Here is a 14,657-nt window from a genome sequence, read left to right as displayed (position 1 = left end):
ACAAAGTAATGGCGTAACAAAACAACTGCACACTGCAGACACAGTGGCCCAGAGGATTAGGATTTGCATTGTGTGACCCTGATTTAAAACATGAATCAAAACATGCAACCCAATACAGCAGCTTAAAGCCTAGTGGTTGTTTTAGATAAGGACAGAGGGGCTAGTTTTGAAGTGGAGAAGGAGCTATTAGTGATCATGGAAAGAGGACAAATAGACTACTGTGCTTCATGTAAACTAATATATAGTTCAAAGTACAGAAAGACAGTGATATGACAGTAAATACAAATACCCCGATCATGTGCAGGGACAGATCTCTGAGCATTAGGCCTACATGGTACAGGGACATCATTAGTTAATTCATTCACAACGCAAGAGGAAAGCTTTTGATGTTAGCGCGCACTGACGGAGCCCAGCGCCATGACAACTGATTGGTATTGGAGAGCAACAATTAATAACAGTCTGAAAACCACAGAGGAGAAAATCCATCCATTCACAACCAATTGTTTTTGAATGAGGACCAAACGTGTGTGAGCGTATTTCCATTTTATGCAAACACTCCAGGATAACACACTGCATTCATCCAGTTTTAAAAGAACCCAGACAGTGTTTGTTATTTTGGAGCACCTGTATAATCTACTTTCCCTGTGAACAGTACTCTGTACAGTTTGTGTGCCATCTAGCCTGTAGCACATTTCCAGTAAGATGCTGCTTGCGTGTTTTTTACTGTTTACAAAATATGTGTGTTTGTGGGGGGGGGGGGGGGGTATGCTGTCCTAGGTCCTACTTAGCACTAATCCTCATTGCAATGAAAGCCCAGCTCCTCAACACACAGCATGACAGTGCAGTCAGTCAGCTGAGCTCACCTCAGTTTTCCCCTCATCATCATCTCTCTAAGGCCTGAGCCTGCACCTCTCTCCTTCTCGTACCCTCCTGTCTCCTGCATTACACTGGACTGAGAGTCTTTCTTTTTCGAACATTTATTTAACTAGGCAAGTCCGTTAAGAACAAATTCTTATTTACAATGACGGCCAACCAGGGAAAACTGTTCCCTGCCTTGTTCAGGGGCAGAACGACAAATGTTTACCTTATCAGCTCGGGGATGTGATCCAGCAACATTTTGATTACTGGCCCAACACTCTAACAACTAGGCTACCTGCCGTGTGTGTGTCCCTGTCTGCTGTCCCAGTGTGTTTGTCCCTGGGATAGATCAGCGAGAGGCCAGGCCATCTCAGTAGATGACATCCTGACCTAGTGCTAAGTGACAGATGACATCCTCACAGAGCGGTGACCTACATACGATAACAAGAGCTCTCAGACAGTGGACACAGTGAGGAGACGATGCTGTGTGTGTGTGTGTGTGTGTGTGTGTGTGTGTGTGAGAAGTGTGTGTTTAAGAAAGAGATGTGTCTATCCTGATTGTTTTTGTGAGAGACAGATTGTGTGTCTGACCATATCTGTGTGTGTGTATCATATGTTGTATTGTAGACTGTTTATGGCGTCAGTGTGTGAGGCAGCTGTTGCTTCACAGCTCACTACACCTCCCTCGCTCTATTCCCTGAGAGGGCGACATACTCTGCAAATATTCCTTAGCAACCACAGATAAGAATAAAACTCTACTTTGAACCCCTTTTTGCCTCAATATATTGTCTCAAATGTAGCCTGAATTCCTCAAGTCTTCTTGCTACAGTATGGAATATTTTCTACAGAGCCTTGGAAATCAAATGAAATCTGATTTGTCCCATGCGCCGAATACAACAAGTGTAGACCTTACAGTGAAATGCTTACTTACAAGCCCTTAACCAACAATGCTTTAAGAAGTTAAGAGAAAAAAGTGTTATGTAAAAAACTGAAAATAAAAGTAAAAAATAGTTCAACAGCAGCAGTAAAATAACAGTAGCGAGGCTATATACAGGGGGTACTGGTACAGAGTCAATGTTTGGGGTCACCGGTTAGTCGAGGTAACTGAGGAAAGACCCTAAAGGCCATTCAGGTGAAAAAAGGACCAGTGATGAATACCTGAGTGAGAGCTGCTATTGATCCTCTCACATTTCTGCACGCAATCAACATGCTGTCATGTCACACAAATGACACACGCAACAATAATGCATAATTATCCCCCCCCCCCCCCCATCTTTTTTTTTTGCGGGGGTGACAGCAGGTCCCACTCCTTAGGTATTTTTACTTTATTGGTTAGGATAGAGAAAGGTAGAGAGACGAAAGGTAAAAACAGTGTGCTGAAAAGGCAATGGACCGGATTCAAACCCATGCTAGCTTGGTACATGTGTTCTGGAGGCAGTGGCTTAGGCCACTAGCCCACCACAGGAATGCCTACTTCACCAAATGAAGTGGACAATTATAACTAGCAGGATTGTGGTAAACAAACATGAAATACTCTGTAGTTTATAATTCTAGCAATTCAAGTTTGGGACCACATTGCTAGAAATAGACTGTGGTATCACATACGCTGAACATTTTTAACTGTGCTGAATTGAGGACTTTTGAAAGGACCTTTTATGGGTGGGGACAGAAGAAATTCCTACTTCAAATGTCACAGTACTCCACAATGTAAAGTTCAAACGACTATGATTTTAAAGACAAACTGACTGTACTAATAATCAGGGTGTTAACATTAAATAGGAATAAGGACAGGACACCGGCAGGTACTTTAACTCACAACATGGATCTCAGCGGTCATCACACACAGGCAATATGTTCTCTTAGAGATCTACCCCCTCACCCAAACACATGCAGCCCTTTGGCTGCACTCTGACACTGCAGTAAGTACAACCGAGATCGGTGAGACTAGCGATAGACCGGCCCGGCGGTACAACTGTGACGCAGCCTTCTCTATCTGCCCTCTCCTTCTCCTCCCAAAGGATGCTTTCGTTCATCATCACGCCCCCCCACCCCCAGCCTCATCCCCCTCTCATCCCCGTTTCCATCCCTCTTTTAATTTCTGTCAGCAACAGCAGTTTCCTGCTGCATTGATCGATGGTGCCTGTGTTGGTCAGTGTGTGTTGTGTGTGCAATGTGCATGTGTACATCCCGCTCCTGTCTCAGAAGTAGCAGAGCAGGGTACAATACAGAAGTGGTCTCCACCACACAACTAGAGTTCTAACAACATGGCTATATTCTCCCCGAAGGAGAAGATAACTGGCTACATCACTGTCATTCCAGTTACAGTGTTACAGTACCTTACGGTCGTGGTGGCGGTGGGCTTGTGATGGCTCCTGTGGGATGCTGGGACATGTCACCAGGCCCGGGACAGGACGGCTGCTGCTCCCTCCCCCACAGACACAGCGGACGGACGTGGAAAGAGTGATGACAAAGAGAGAGAGGGAGAGAGACAGAGTATGCTCTCACCCTCACATTCAGCAGCAGCGGGATACACTGTCTTCTCTCTCCGTCTCTCTGATTCTATGTTATCACTGTCTCTTTAGTTTTCCCACTCAGTCCCGTTTTGCACTGAGTCTGTTTTCCTCTGCTTCCCCCCTTCTCTCTGCCTCTGTGCCTGTGCTGCTTCCTGGATTAGGCCGGTTTTCTGTACACATAACAATCCCTTTAAATCCCTATGACTGGTCTGGAGTGTACCACGTGGTGCTAAGGGGTGTGAGGTGGGCTGCACCACTTCATGTGCTGTAGAATGGAGGAGGCTGGGTTTCTCTCAGCACTCCCCCTCCACTGTCTCCAGCTCTCTCCCCCTCCCCCTCACAGTATTACTGCATGCTCTGTGTGTGTTAATGTGTGGTGTAGCTTAAATTATATGAAAGTGGTTTGTTTCTTTGTGTTCTTTAAAATCATGAGTATTTCATTTAGTCTGCATTAATAGAAAGTCGCCTATAGTGCCTGAAGATACACATAGTTTTAATGCGTGTTTGTTTTTTGCAAATGTGAACAGTGAACACCTTTGAGCATTTAGCCTATTCCACAAAGTGTAGACTAATGCAGTTCTATGATGTAATGGGAGTGAGTACACTACATTAGCATGTGTGAATTAGTATCATATAGTCCTCCCTGACAGCAGACAACTCTCTGCTCTAATGCAGCATGTAAGGGGCCAGGCAGGGGGAAGAGGGGTTTTCCTGCTTCCTTCCTCACATGACTGCTGTTAAAGGGAAGCCTGGTTCCTCTAGTGAGTCAGGCTTGGTCATCCCTCCCTAGGAGACTGCTGGAACTCCGTAGGAGTAGTTGTATTATTATTATTTACCTCTCTATTCTTCCCCTTTCTTATCTCTTTGTATTCTCAATCCCTCATTCTTTGACTCTTCTCTATTTCTTCAGGAAAGTCTGAGAGAAAAAGCATGTAGTGCAACCTTCTCAGAATGAGAAGCTGAGGACTAAGTGGGGGAGAGGGAAGAAGGGGGAAATCATTTTGCCCAGCGGGCCATATGCGGAGGGCCGCACTTAAAATTGGTTATATTTCCTCGCCATCAAAAAATAAAAACTCTATACATCGCTTTTGGAATTTTCGATGCTCCTTGACTGTCTAGTTTCCGTTTTGAAGACTGTTAGCAAGCTGGACAGAGTAAAGAGACTAGAAATGTAGGTCATTGTCATTTCTACACCATTTCTATTTGGTTTTAGTCATGTCAATTGAGAATTTTTCCCCAGGGGAAAAAATATTTATAGAAAGGCTTACTCAAACCACCTTTGCGGCTCGAATTGATAGGACTCGCGGGCCATTTGACAACCCTGATATAGACCCAGGCACAGCCTAGACACACACCACAGCTAGACAAGAGTCAGATTCCTGACGGTTCCTGTTTTGTCTGCAAAACCAGCACACATAAATAGACATAATTACACAGGAGTTGACCTAGCCTTCACTGAGTGGCTTGTTCTACTATCTGAATGGTTACAGCAGTAGAGTCATTTTCTGTCTGGCCGGAACCCAAACACTCATTGTATCCTCCAGGTCAGTCATGTCCTCATAAAATGACATCCCTAAAAGGCAGTGACTGGCCTTTCCAAGTGAAATCATGTTCTTCTGGGCTTTACAAGGGTAGGACGACCCAAATCTGTCTTGACTTCTGCAGTGTAATGTAATACAATATAGTCTTCAATCTGATTGCTGTGAGATTGGTTTCATACTGGTTGCTAAATCAACAAATTACTCGGTTTTATCTTATTACTCTTGATACAATGAAAGATAAGGACATTGTCTGACAAAACATTTTATGAGCTCTGATGCACTGTGAGATAAGACATTAAGGGCTCTGACAAAGTTGACAGTACTGGAAATGTTCCTTTTTCTAAACTAAAACATGATACTTCACCCAACCCCCTTTACAAGCCTCCACTGAAAACATCTGGTTAACTGAAAACCTCACTCCAGAATGTACCAGATGTTAACTGAAAACCTCACTCCAGAATGTACCAGATGTTAACTGAAAACCTCACTCCAGAATGTACCAGATGTTAACTGAAAACCTCACTCCAGAATGTACCAGATGTTAACTGAAAACATCTGGTACATTCTGGAGTGAGGTTAACTGAAAAAGGAAGAAAGCTGACCTAGATATTCCTGTCCTCAAACTTTCAGACATTTGAAAACACACGCACACACACACATGCCGCCTCTCCCACTGTACTGGTCTACCAGCCTCTAGGCATGTGGCATTACCGGGATACAGTCCATCCCCCCCAGCTGTGCACTTAGCGGGCGGAGCTTCTCATGCAATAGAGCTTGCTAGCTTGTAGTCCTAAAAAACTAAAATGAGTTCCTATGTTTAGGGATACCACATCTTCTTTCTCCATAAATTCTTGTTAATGCTTGGTGCAGAAAATGCACCATAACAGAACAAAACACAGTATTTCCATTAGTCTAAACCCCCCAAAAGAGAGTACGCACTAGGAAGCAAAGCATCCCATCTCATCCCACTGAGATAAAAAGATGCTCAAAGAGGGTAGCTACATGATGGTTGAGTGACAGAGCAGGCGTTTAGTGGCTGGAAGTCATGAAGAGAGTACACACAGGGCATGGTGCATTGTTAGTTTGTGTCACTGTTGACATTAGCCCTAGATAATATTACATAACTGGGAGGATAGGAACAGAGAATACAAAGAGAGAACGACAGAAATAACACTGAGGAGCAGAGCAAAGAGGCAATTCCACTGTAACAGAACAATGCTGAGACTCTTCACTTTAAAAGTATGCCAAACAGTCAGTTTGTCTCTGAACCATTGATTACAAAGTGAAAAACCATACAACTCCACGCACAAGGACTACTTTTAACAATTTCTACAGAAAATTTTACAAAAACAAATTGTCTCGAAATAACAGTGCAGGCGTAAAGTTTGGTAACAGAATGACAGTTTTTTTGTGGCCACAAATTAATATTCAAAGATGTCTGCTGAAAGAATGGGGTGTCCGCTATGACATGACGACTTCAGTTTCAAAAAATCAATTTTTAGTTATTGAACTACAGTAATTGAAGTGGATTTATACCCGGGTAACAAAATGATGGTAACAGAATGACATCATGGGTCCCTGATCTGTACTATACAAAAATGCATAATTATAAATGTCACTTTCTTCATGGTGACGTATCCTGAATAGGTACACAACTTATATCCTCCTTTGCTTGTTTGGGTATTATTCTACACACTTATTCCAATGAGCTCCGGCCCCAAACAAGACCCAATTTGGTTGGTCGGACCAAACCTGTTCCAATCATAGACTTATATGTTTCACAACTTTGGAAATCACAGTACACCACAGCGCAGTACAGCTCAGTACAGTTAAGTGAAGCACAGTAGAGTTCAGTGCAGCACAGTAGAGTTCAGTGCAGCACAGTAGAGTTCAGTAAAGTTCAGTACACTAAATTGGACTGTACTCTATTGTGCTCTACTGTACTAAACGTTATAGTAATGTACTGTATAGTACTGACCTATACTCTACTTTTCTTTACTGTACTGTGCTTTCCAAACTTGTGAAACAAACGCCCATGATTGGTTCAGATTTGAACTGACCAAGTTTCAACTACTTTTCAACGTCCATGGATGTCCCGTGTCGGTCGGTGCTCGGTGGGTAAGAGGGCTGGTTTCAGTAAATGGAAAGAGGGGGCTCATGGGTAGTTGTCAGTAAGAGCTGGGAGGTGACAATAACTGGAGAGAGAAGAGAGAGAGGGAGGGGTTGTCCAGACTGTTTTCACACTCTTGCTTTTACCAGACAGAGAAAGAAAACATCCATGAGCTGGACCTGACACCATGATGACCTCTGGAGATATAAAGAGAACTGTCTTTAGAGATGACCAGAGAAACACTGTGCTGCAGAACAACACCATTTGTTTATCAACCCTGGTCCAGGACGACTAATTTGGATGCTGATTTTTATTTAAGCCAGTCATCTAGTGTAAGCTGATTGAATGAGTTCAACTTTAGACAGTAGACATGGGTATGATGAAATATAGAGTGGGGAAAAATCTAACAAGAACTTGTTCAATCTTCTTTCTCATGTGAAACAAATAATTAGAAATTGAAACAAATGAAAAAAACAACCCAATCTTGTTAGCTCCGGTCTGATATCTCACCATTCACCCCAGCATGATGCTCCGTATCTCTGTGAGAGCCCATCCCTGAGAGGGTTCTCAAAACATTCCGTCCACACATACCCTAATATCCCACGCTCACTGTCCCAAGGCTACCAGAGTCTCTGCTCCTCTTCTCCCTCCCATCTCTGATAACCTAGCCCTAACTTCACCATTCACCAGCCTATCTGCTTATCAGCACAGCTCTCACAGTATCTGAATATAGCAAAGAGGGAGCCCAGAACCAGTGTCCCTTTACACATAACATACACTGTGCCACAGCTATTTCTTCAGGGATTTAACCATTCAGCTAAACCGGCTATCTTGAGGTCAACGTCCCATTCCCCTGAAGCCGGCAGGATCATTCCTGAGAGGGGGTGTGAACTCCTCCTCACCTCCACTAGGAGGGCTGAGTGGGGTGGGGGGGGGGGTCTTTCAGAGCCTCTCCCATGATGGATGGTGTTTAAGGGGCAGCTCAGTCTACTTGGGTGCACTGGTTGGGCAGACAGACTAGAGCAGTACAAGAACACACACACACACGTTGGAAGGCAAGACAAACAGGAAACACCTATGTTTATAATTGTCACTCATGTACTGTAAATATTAGGCTTGACCCCGATTAGTCGACTGGTCGAATGTTTGGAGATTAGGCTGATGGTCGACCGAGATCGTTTTAGTTGAGCAGTAACAAATATATATTTGCGCCCATCTCAGTGAATTTATCCATTGCAGAGGCCTAGACTAAAAGCCCATTTCGGCTTGATCTAAAAATGTGGTAGGAGGCTCTATATGGAGGGTGTGATGCAATAGCAGAGCCTCCAGAGGCATGCAGAGGCCAAATCGAGCTCTGTACCACATCACCATGCCTCTCCCGAATTTTTAAACAATGCAGAGGGCTCTGTATAGTTCCACAATGACATGATTAGTTGACGGTAGGTGGGGGCGGTACATCCTGTATAAACTTGGTTGGGGCGGTACATCCTGTATAACTCTGCACTGCTCCGTGAAGCGCAAGAAGTACGAATGCCCTGACTTCTGAGGCCATATCACCGTAAATGCTGCATGGTCAATGCAGATGTCGGATTGACCACGCACCCAGATGCACAATGCATTTCTCTCTCCAGAATGAACACTCCCGCCAATTTTGTGCACATTCATTATTTCATAACATCATTGTGTGCATTGATTGCCTTTGATTGTTAGTGTCTATCAATTCCCCATTACATATATCACCAGTAGTACATTTACCGTTAATTCCTATAATTTCTAATCTACGATGTTTGTTACTTTGGTTACAGTCATTTCTGTTAATGCATTCACTATTATTATTATTCCAGTCTTCTTCTTCTCATTCTCTGAGGGAACACATTGTTTTCAGAATCCGCAACCTATGCTACACTTGTGAGAAACCAGTTTTGGTTTGTTTCACTCCATTTATGAGTTTTGTAAAGGTAGTCTGTCTTTTGTTTGGAGCGCTTCTGTCAATATTGAGTAAGGACGCGCACGCATAGAAGTAGGCCTATAGGCTACCTGGCCTGATTATACATAGAAGTAGGCCTATAGGCTACCTGGCCTGATTATACATAGAAGTAGGCCTATAGGCTACCTGGCCTGATTATACATAGAAGTAGGCCTATAGGCTACCTGGCCTGATTATACATAGAAGTAGGCCTATAGGCTACCTGGCCTGATTATACATAGAAGTAGGCCTATAGGCTACCTGGCCTGATTATACATAGAAGTAGGCCTATAGGCTACCTGGCCTGATTATACATAGAAGTAGGCCTATAGGCTACCTGGCCTGATTGTACATAGAATTGGGTCTATAGGCTACCTGGCCTGATTGTACATAGAATTGGGTCTATAGGCTACCTGGCCTGCACGCAAATGTAGGAATATAAATGGGCCCATTTGGGGATCTGATAGTATTTCTGATTGGCTTAATGCAGCACCACTAGTGACTTAATTTGGAGCGTCTCAAATTAAGGTTTTCTTCACCTCAAACAGGGAGCAAACAAAGTCTGTTTTTACATCCACTGAGAATTACAATAGTTCCTCAATGTATTTGAAAAAGCTTTCCAGGTCTCCCCCTTTTGATAACCACTCAGCGTGAAAGGGAAAAATGTAAAGCTCTGATCCAGTAGAAACGTCATAAAATAGGCCTACCTGATTATTTCTTATCAGTGCTTGACTTTTAGGTTCCAGTACTCATTTTGGGCGTTGGTACTGTTTATAAACTCAGCAAAAAAAGAATTGTCCCTTTTTCAGGACCCTGTCTTTCAAAGATAATTTGTAAAAATCCAAATAACTTCACTGATCATCTTTGTAAAGGGTTTAAACACTGTTCCCCATGCTTGTTCAATGAACCATAAACAATTAATGAATATTCACCTGTGGAACGGTCATTAAGACACTAACAGCTTACAGACGGTAGGCAATTAAGGTCACAGTTATGAAAACTTAGGACACTAAAGAGGCCTTTCTACTGACTCTGAAAAACACCAAAAGAAAGATGCCCAGGGTCCCTGCTCATCTGCGTGAACGTGCCTTAGGCATGCTGCAAGGAGGCATGAGGACTGCAGATGTGGCCGGGGCAATAAATTGCAATGTCTGTTCTGTGAGACGCCTAAGAAAGCGCTACAGGGAAACAGAACGTACAGCTGATCGTCCTCGCTGTGGCAGACCACATGGTGCAACACCTGTACAGGATCAGTACATCCGAACATCACACCTGCGGGACAGGTACAGGATGCCAACAACAACTGCCGGAGTTACACCAGGAACGCACAATCCCTCCATCAGTGCTCAGACTGTCCGCAATAGGCTGAGAGAGGCTGGACTGAGGGCTGTTGTAGGCCTGTTGTAAGGTAGGTCCTCACCAGACATCACCGGCAACAACATCACCTATGGGCACAAACCCACCGTCGCTGGACCAGACAGGACTGGCAAAAAGTGCTCTTCACTGACAAAGTCCGATGGTCGGATTCGCGTTTATTGTCAAAGAAATGAGCGTTACACCGAGGCCTGTACTCTGGAGCGGGATCGATTTGGAGGTGGAGGGTCCGTCATGGTCTGGGGCGGTGTGTCACAGCATCATCGGACTGAGCTTGTTGTCATTGCAGGCAATCTCAACGCTGTGCGTTACAGGGAAGACATCCTCCTCCCTCATGTGGTACCCTTCCTGCAGGCTCATCCTGACATGACCCTCCAGCATGACAATGCCACCAGCCATACTGCTCATTCTGCGCGGGACTTCCTGCAAGACGGGAATGTCAGTGTTCTGCCATGGCCAGCAAAGAGCCCGGACCTCAATCCCATTGAGCATGTCTGGGACCTGTTGGATCGGAGAGTGAGGGCTAGGGCCATTCCCCCCAGAAATATCCCGGAACTTGCAGGTGCCTTGGTGGAAGAGTGGGGTAACATCTCACAGCAAGAACTGGCAAATCTGGTGCAGTCCATGAGGAGGAGATGCACTGCAGTACTTAATGCAGCTGGTGGCCACACCAGATACTGACTGTTACTTTTAATTTTGACCCCTCCTTTCTTCAGGGACACATTATTCAATTTCTGTCAGTCACATGTCTGTGGAACTTGTTCAGTTTATGTCTCAGTTGTTGAATTTATTTTTTGCTGAGTTTATTTATGTGCAGGAGCTACACAATACTTTTTAGCTATTATTCTATAAGAGGAACAGGAGCTCAAGCAGTAGAACATTTGAGGTGCCGGTACTCAGCTCCGGTGAGTTCCTCCTGAAGTCAAACACTGCTTCTTATCCTTTGCGCGAATAGCCTACAGCTGTGTCTGTCCCAAGCTCACTGGGGTGGAAACTCTGAGGGCCTGTCATGCCAAATAGTGTCCCAGTGTCAAAATGTGCCCCCCCCCCCCCCCCCCCCCAAATGCCCTTAACTAGGTGTCTTCGCTAGACAGACACAGAGAGAGGGGGGAGGGGAAGAAAGTGAGAAAGAAAGGATTAAAGTGAGAGCTGGAGAGAGAGGTGGGAAGAGAGTGGAAGACAGACAGATAGAGAGAGCTGGAGAGAGAGGTGGGAAGAGAGTGGAAGACAGACAGATAGAGAGAGCTGGAGAGAGAGAAACAAAGGGAGAAAGACAGCAGTGCAAATGTACGTAGACTTGAGTATTTCAACAACTCTTCTCTTCCAACTTGTTAGGCAATCATTTGTACTTACGGGGGAAGGATGGCCAGCCACAAAGGAGGGTGATTTTTTTTTACCAAAGAAGAGAAAGAGGTAGTGCTGACTGAGATGCATGCTGGCCAATTCGGAGTGAAACGCATGATTGCCAAATAAATCTGTTTCTTCTGACAGAGAATTATCAAGGTGGACAGCTGGGAAAGTGAAATAACCTTTTGTTTATCAATCACATTCTATCTGAAATTATTATGATTTCAATGAATGTCAGATCAGAGAGCACACAATGTTTCAATTTGTCACTTTTTGCTTAAAGGTCAGTACCCTGACTAGCCTGCCAGAAGTTTGAGAGGACAAAGACTGTGGCATCGGAGTTGAAGCCCATCAAAGTTGTTTCACCATGGCGTATGATAGGTAAGCGTCCCAATTCAAATTTTGCCCTGATAAGTTGTTTTGTAATGGTTGCTTTATTTGACCACAGCAGAGTTCAATATCATAGAAAGTGTGTGTGTGTGTGTGTGTCAGTATCCTTACAAATATGAAAATGTGCATACTGTAAGACAGATACGGGTAAGAATAACGTAATCTTCTCTCTAACACTTTAAATGTTAGAGGTGGATCTCATCGGACCCTTCACAAAATCCAGGAATGGCAACAGCTGGTGTCTGACGGCAACCAGTCACTTTATCAAGTGGGTGGAGGCAAAACCCATTAAGGTCAGTAAAAGGAAGAGTACATGCATAACTCTAAATTCCTGTCTGTAACCAATTAAAAAGGGTGCTTGGAACCAAAAATATATTTTTTGTTTTGTATGATACCCATCAAGGACGAGACTGGCGAGGCCACCACCAAGGCGATGAACATCTTCAACACCCACGGTTCTCCAGAGGTCATCTTGAGTGACCGAGGTCATGAAAGCTGGAACAAGGTACGGATGTTATAAGTTATATTCTGTCACCAATGGTTTGTTTGATATATTTTTTACAATTTGTTTTTGTTTGTCCATGGTACATAATCAGACATATTTCAATATCTTACATTGTCAATAGATATCGTAATTATAAAGGTAATTCTTTTTGCACACAACAACAGCATCCAGGCCTCCACTGAGTCCAGACGGAAGCCGCAGCTGTTGACTGAGGTAAACAATGCAATTGGTTTGGAAGAAGGACGAAAGGAAGGAGAGGCCTGGGAAACCTCGCTGCTCTTTCGCTCCTAGCTGGGGTCACCATCTGTTAAGGTGAATATAAGAAATCTTAGATAATAACTATTTGCATTTGCACAAAAAATTACCTGAAGCTAGTTTTAGTTTCCCTAACACTGATATTTTTCTCTTTGTCTTCCTAGGGTTACCTCAGTGGAAGCAAACAATTTTCTCCAGATGGAGCAGTTGGAGTGTTTCCTTGTTTACGTCTCTGTTCCCTTTAACTCTGCTCCTGTTCTCCAGGAGCTAGGGGTTCTGCCCAACATCCAGACCTGGATCCACCTGACGTCCTCATTACCAATCACCCTTCAACGTTTCATTACATCATCTACAGCTACTGTTATTGTCATTATCTGCTAAGAACGTTTTCTTGCTCTAACATAATGGGCACATAATTATGTGAGATACACAAATTAACTAAAAACATTAGCACTGCAAACACTCAGAACAAAGAGAGCAGTGCTTGGATTTTGCAGTCTCCCTCTTCAAGTCCACCTTCTGAGACTGGCTGCCTGTTGAGAACAAGTGACAGGCAGAAACCTCCACCCACACAGCAACCACCTCGTCAATATTCCACACACCAGAATTTTATGATTGCCATGTGTGTACAATATATATATATATATTAAACTGTTTAAAAAAAGAATGTTTATGTATTAAAATCTTACATTTTGTCAGGTTGGTTTTCCCAGCTGTTTCACAAGGTGTTCATTATTGTATGTTTTAAGGTATCCTTTGATGGTATGTATTAGTTCCACATTATTGTTGTATAATAGGACCTACAATAAATACATATATTTAACCACAAGTGTGTACTAATGAGCTACATGATATATATATATATATATCATCATAATAAAGGACTAGGGAAACAAGGGAAGGGCAGGTTAAATAAAAACATGACAGCCAGACAAGCCAGTGTATGTATAAAATGGATTTGCATATGAAAGGAGTGGAAATTAGCTGACTTGGTGATCTGTAAGGTAAGTACCTTTAATGTGTCAAGCAGATTACACGTTTTCTTTGCCATTTCCGAAAAACGTAGCAATGTTTAAGACGTGTATTTCATGTTGTAATGTTAACAAGGTACCACAAGTAGTTCAAATTAATGTTTTCATTTTATTAGCTAAACAAAACTGGTTTAAACAGCGAAATTGTCACGGAAATCAGCCTTGTTTGCATAGTGACAGTGAAAATAATGTAATTTAGGCTGTAATGATCTTCAAAATTCAAATCATTGGACGCTAATAGTTTATCAAATCCCATTGTGATGCAGAGAGAGAGAGAGAGACTTTTTGGACGGGCCCAGAATTTGGCATGACAGGCCCAGAATATTTTGCATACAATGTTACAGGTTTGCTAGTGCAGCTTTGGGATGGACCCAACTTAATAGTCGATACAATGTTTCAAGTTCATTGCAGACAGGCCATGTCTACCCAATGTGATTTATAGGATATTTATTTTTTATCAGGATATGTTCTACTTGCAGGCTGCAATGTTTTTATTTGTTGGCTTTATGTAGTCTATTTTTACATAGTTGGCAATGGCAAAATAAGTTACTTTTTAGGTTATCATTTTCATTTAGATTTGGATAGAATGTTGTTTAACCACATGACAAGGATTTTGAGATACGAAGACATTATAAATTAAACTGTTTCACGAAAATGTGCATATGAAAACCATAACTGGCATGCAGATCGGTAGAAATGGTAAGAGAAACTGGCCTGTAACGTGAGAAAGACTACACGACGAGTCGGCAACCTATTACAGGCAACTT

At 43.2% G+C, this 14,657-nt stretch overlaps 1 protein-coding gene and 1 long non-coding RNA gene across 6 annotated transcripts in view; one reads left to right on the top strand and one right to left on the bottom strand.

Annotated features, from left to right (window-relative positions):
- LOC109891121 (AMP deaminase 2-like) overlaps positions 1-14,657 on the bottom strand; it is a 56,763-nt gene that overhangs the window by 16,178 nt on the left and 25,928 nt on the right. Inside the window, exon 1 of one of the 5 annotated variants that reach the window (XM_031825184.1) lies at positions 12,495-12,598. The exons of 3 other annotated variants lie outside the window; for them this stretch is intronic. In XM_031825184.1, the coding sequence (XP_031681044.1) occupies positions 12,495-12,570 (76 nt within the window). In that variant the 5' untranslated portion in view covers positions 12,571-12,598. Of the gene's footprint in view, positions 1-3,194; positions 3,531-12,494; positions 12,599-14,657 lie in introns of those variants that run through there. One more of the 5 variants, XM_031825187.1, reaches the window with a different exon arrangement.
- LOC109891122 (uncharacterized) lies at positions 11,587-13,688 on the top strand. The gene is made up of 5 exons (XR_002255494.2): positions 11,587-12,090; positions 12,289-12,392; positions 12,503-12,604; positions 12,769-12,916; positions 13,024-13,688. It is a non-coding gene; the product is annotated as an uncharacterized LOC109891122 (long non-coding RNA).

Source organism: Oncorhynchus kisutch, linkage group LG5 (assembly GCF_002021735.2).
Source record: "Oncorhynchus kisutch isolate 150728-3 linkage group LG5, Okis_V2, whole genome shotgun sequence".
NCBI classification, from domain to species: Eukaryota; Metazoa; Chordata; class Actinopteri; order Salmoniformes; family Salmonidae; genus Oncorhynchus; species Oncorhynchus kisutch.
Note: the sequence above shows the minus strand (reverse complement) of the source record. Positions and strands in the feature narration are given on the sequence as shown.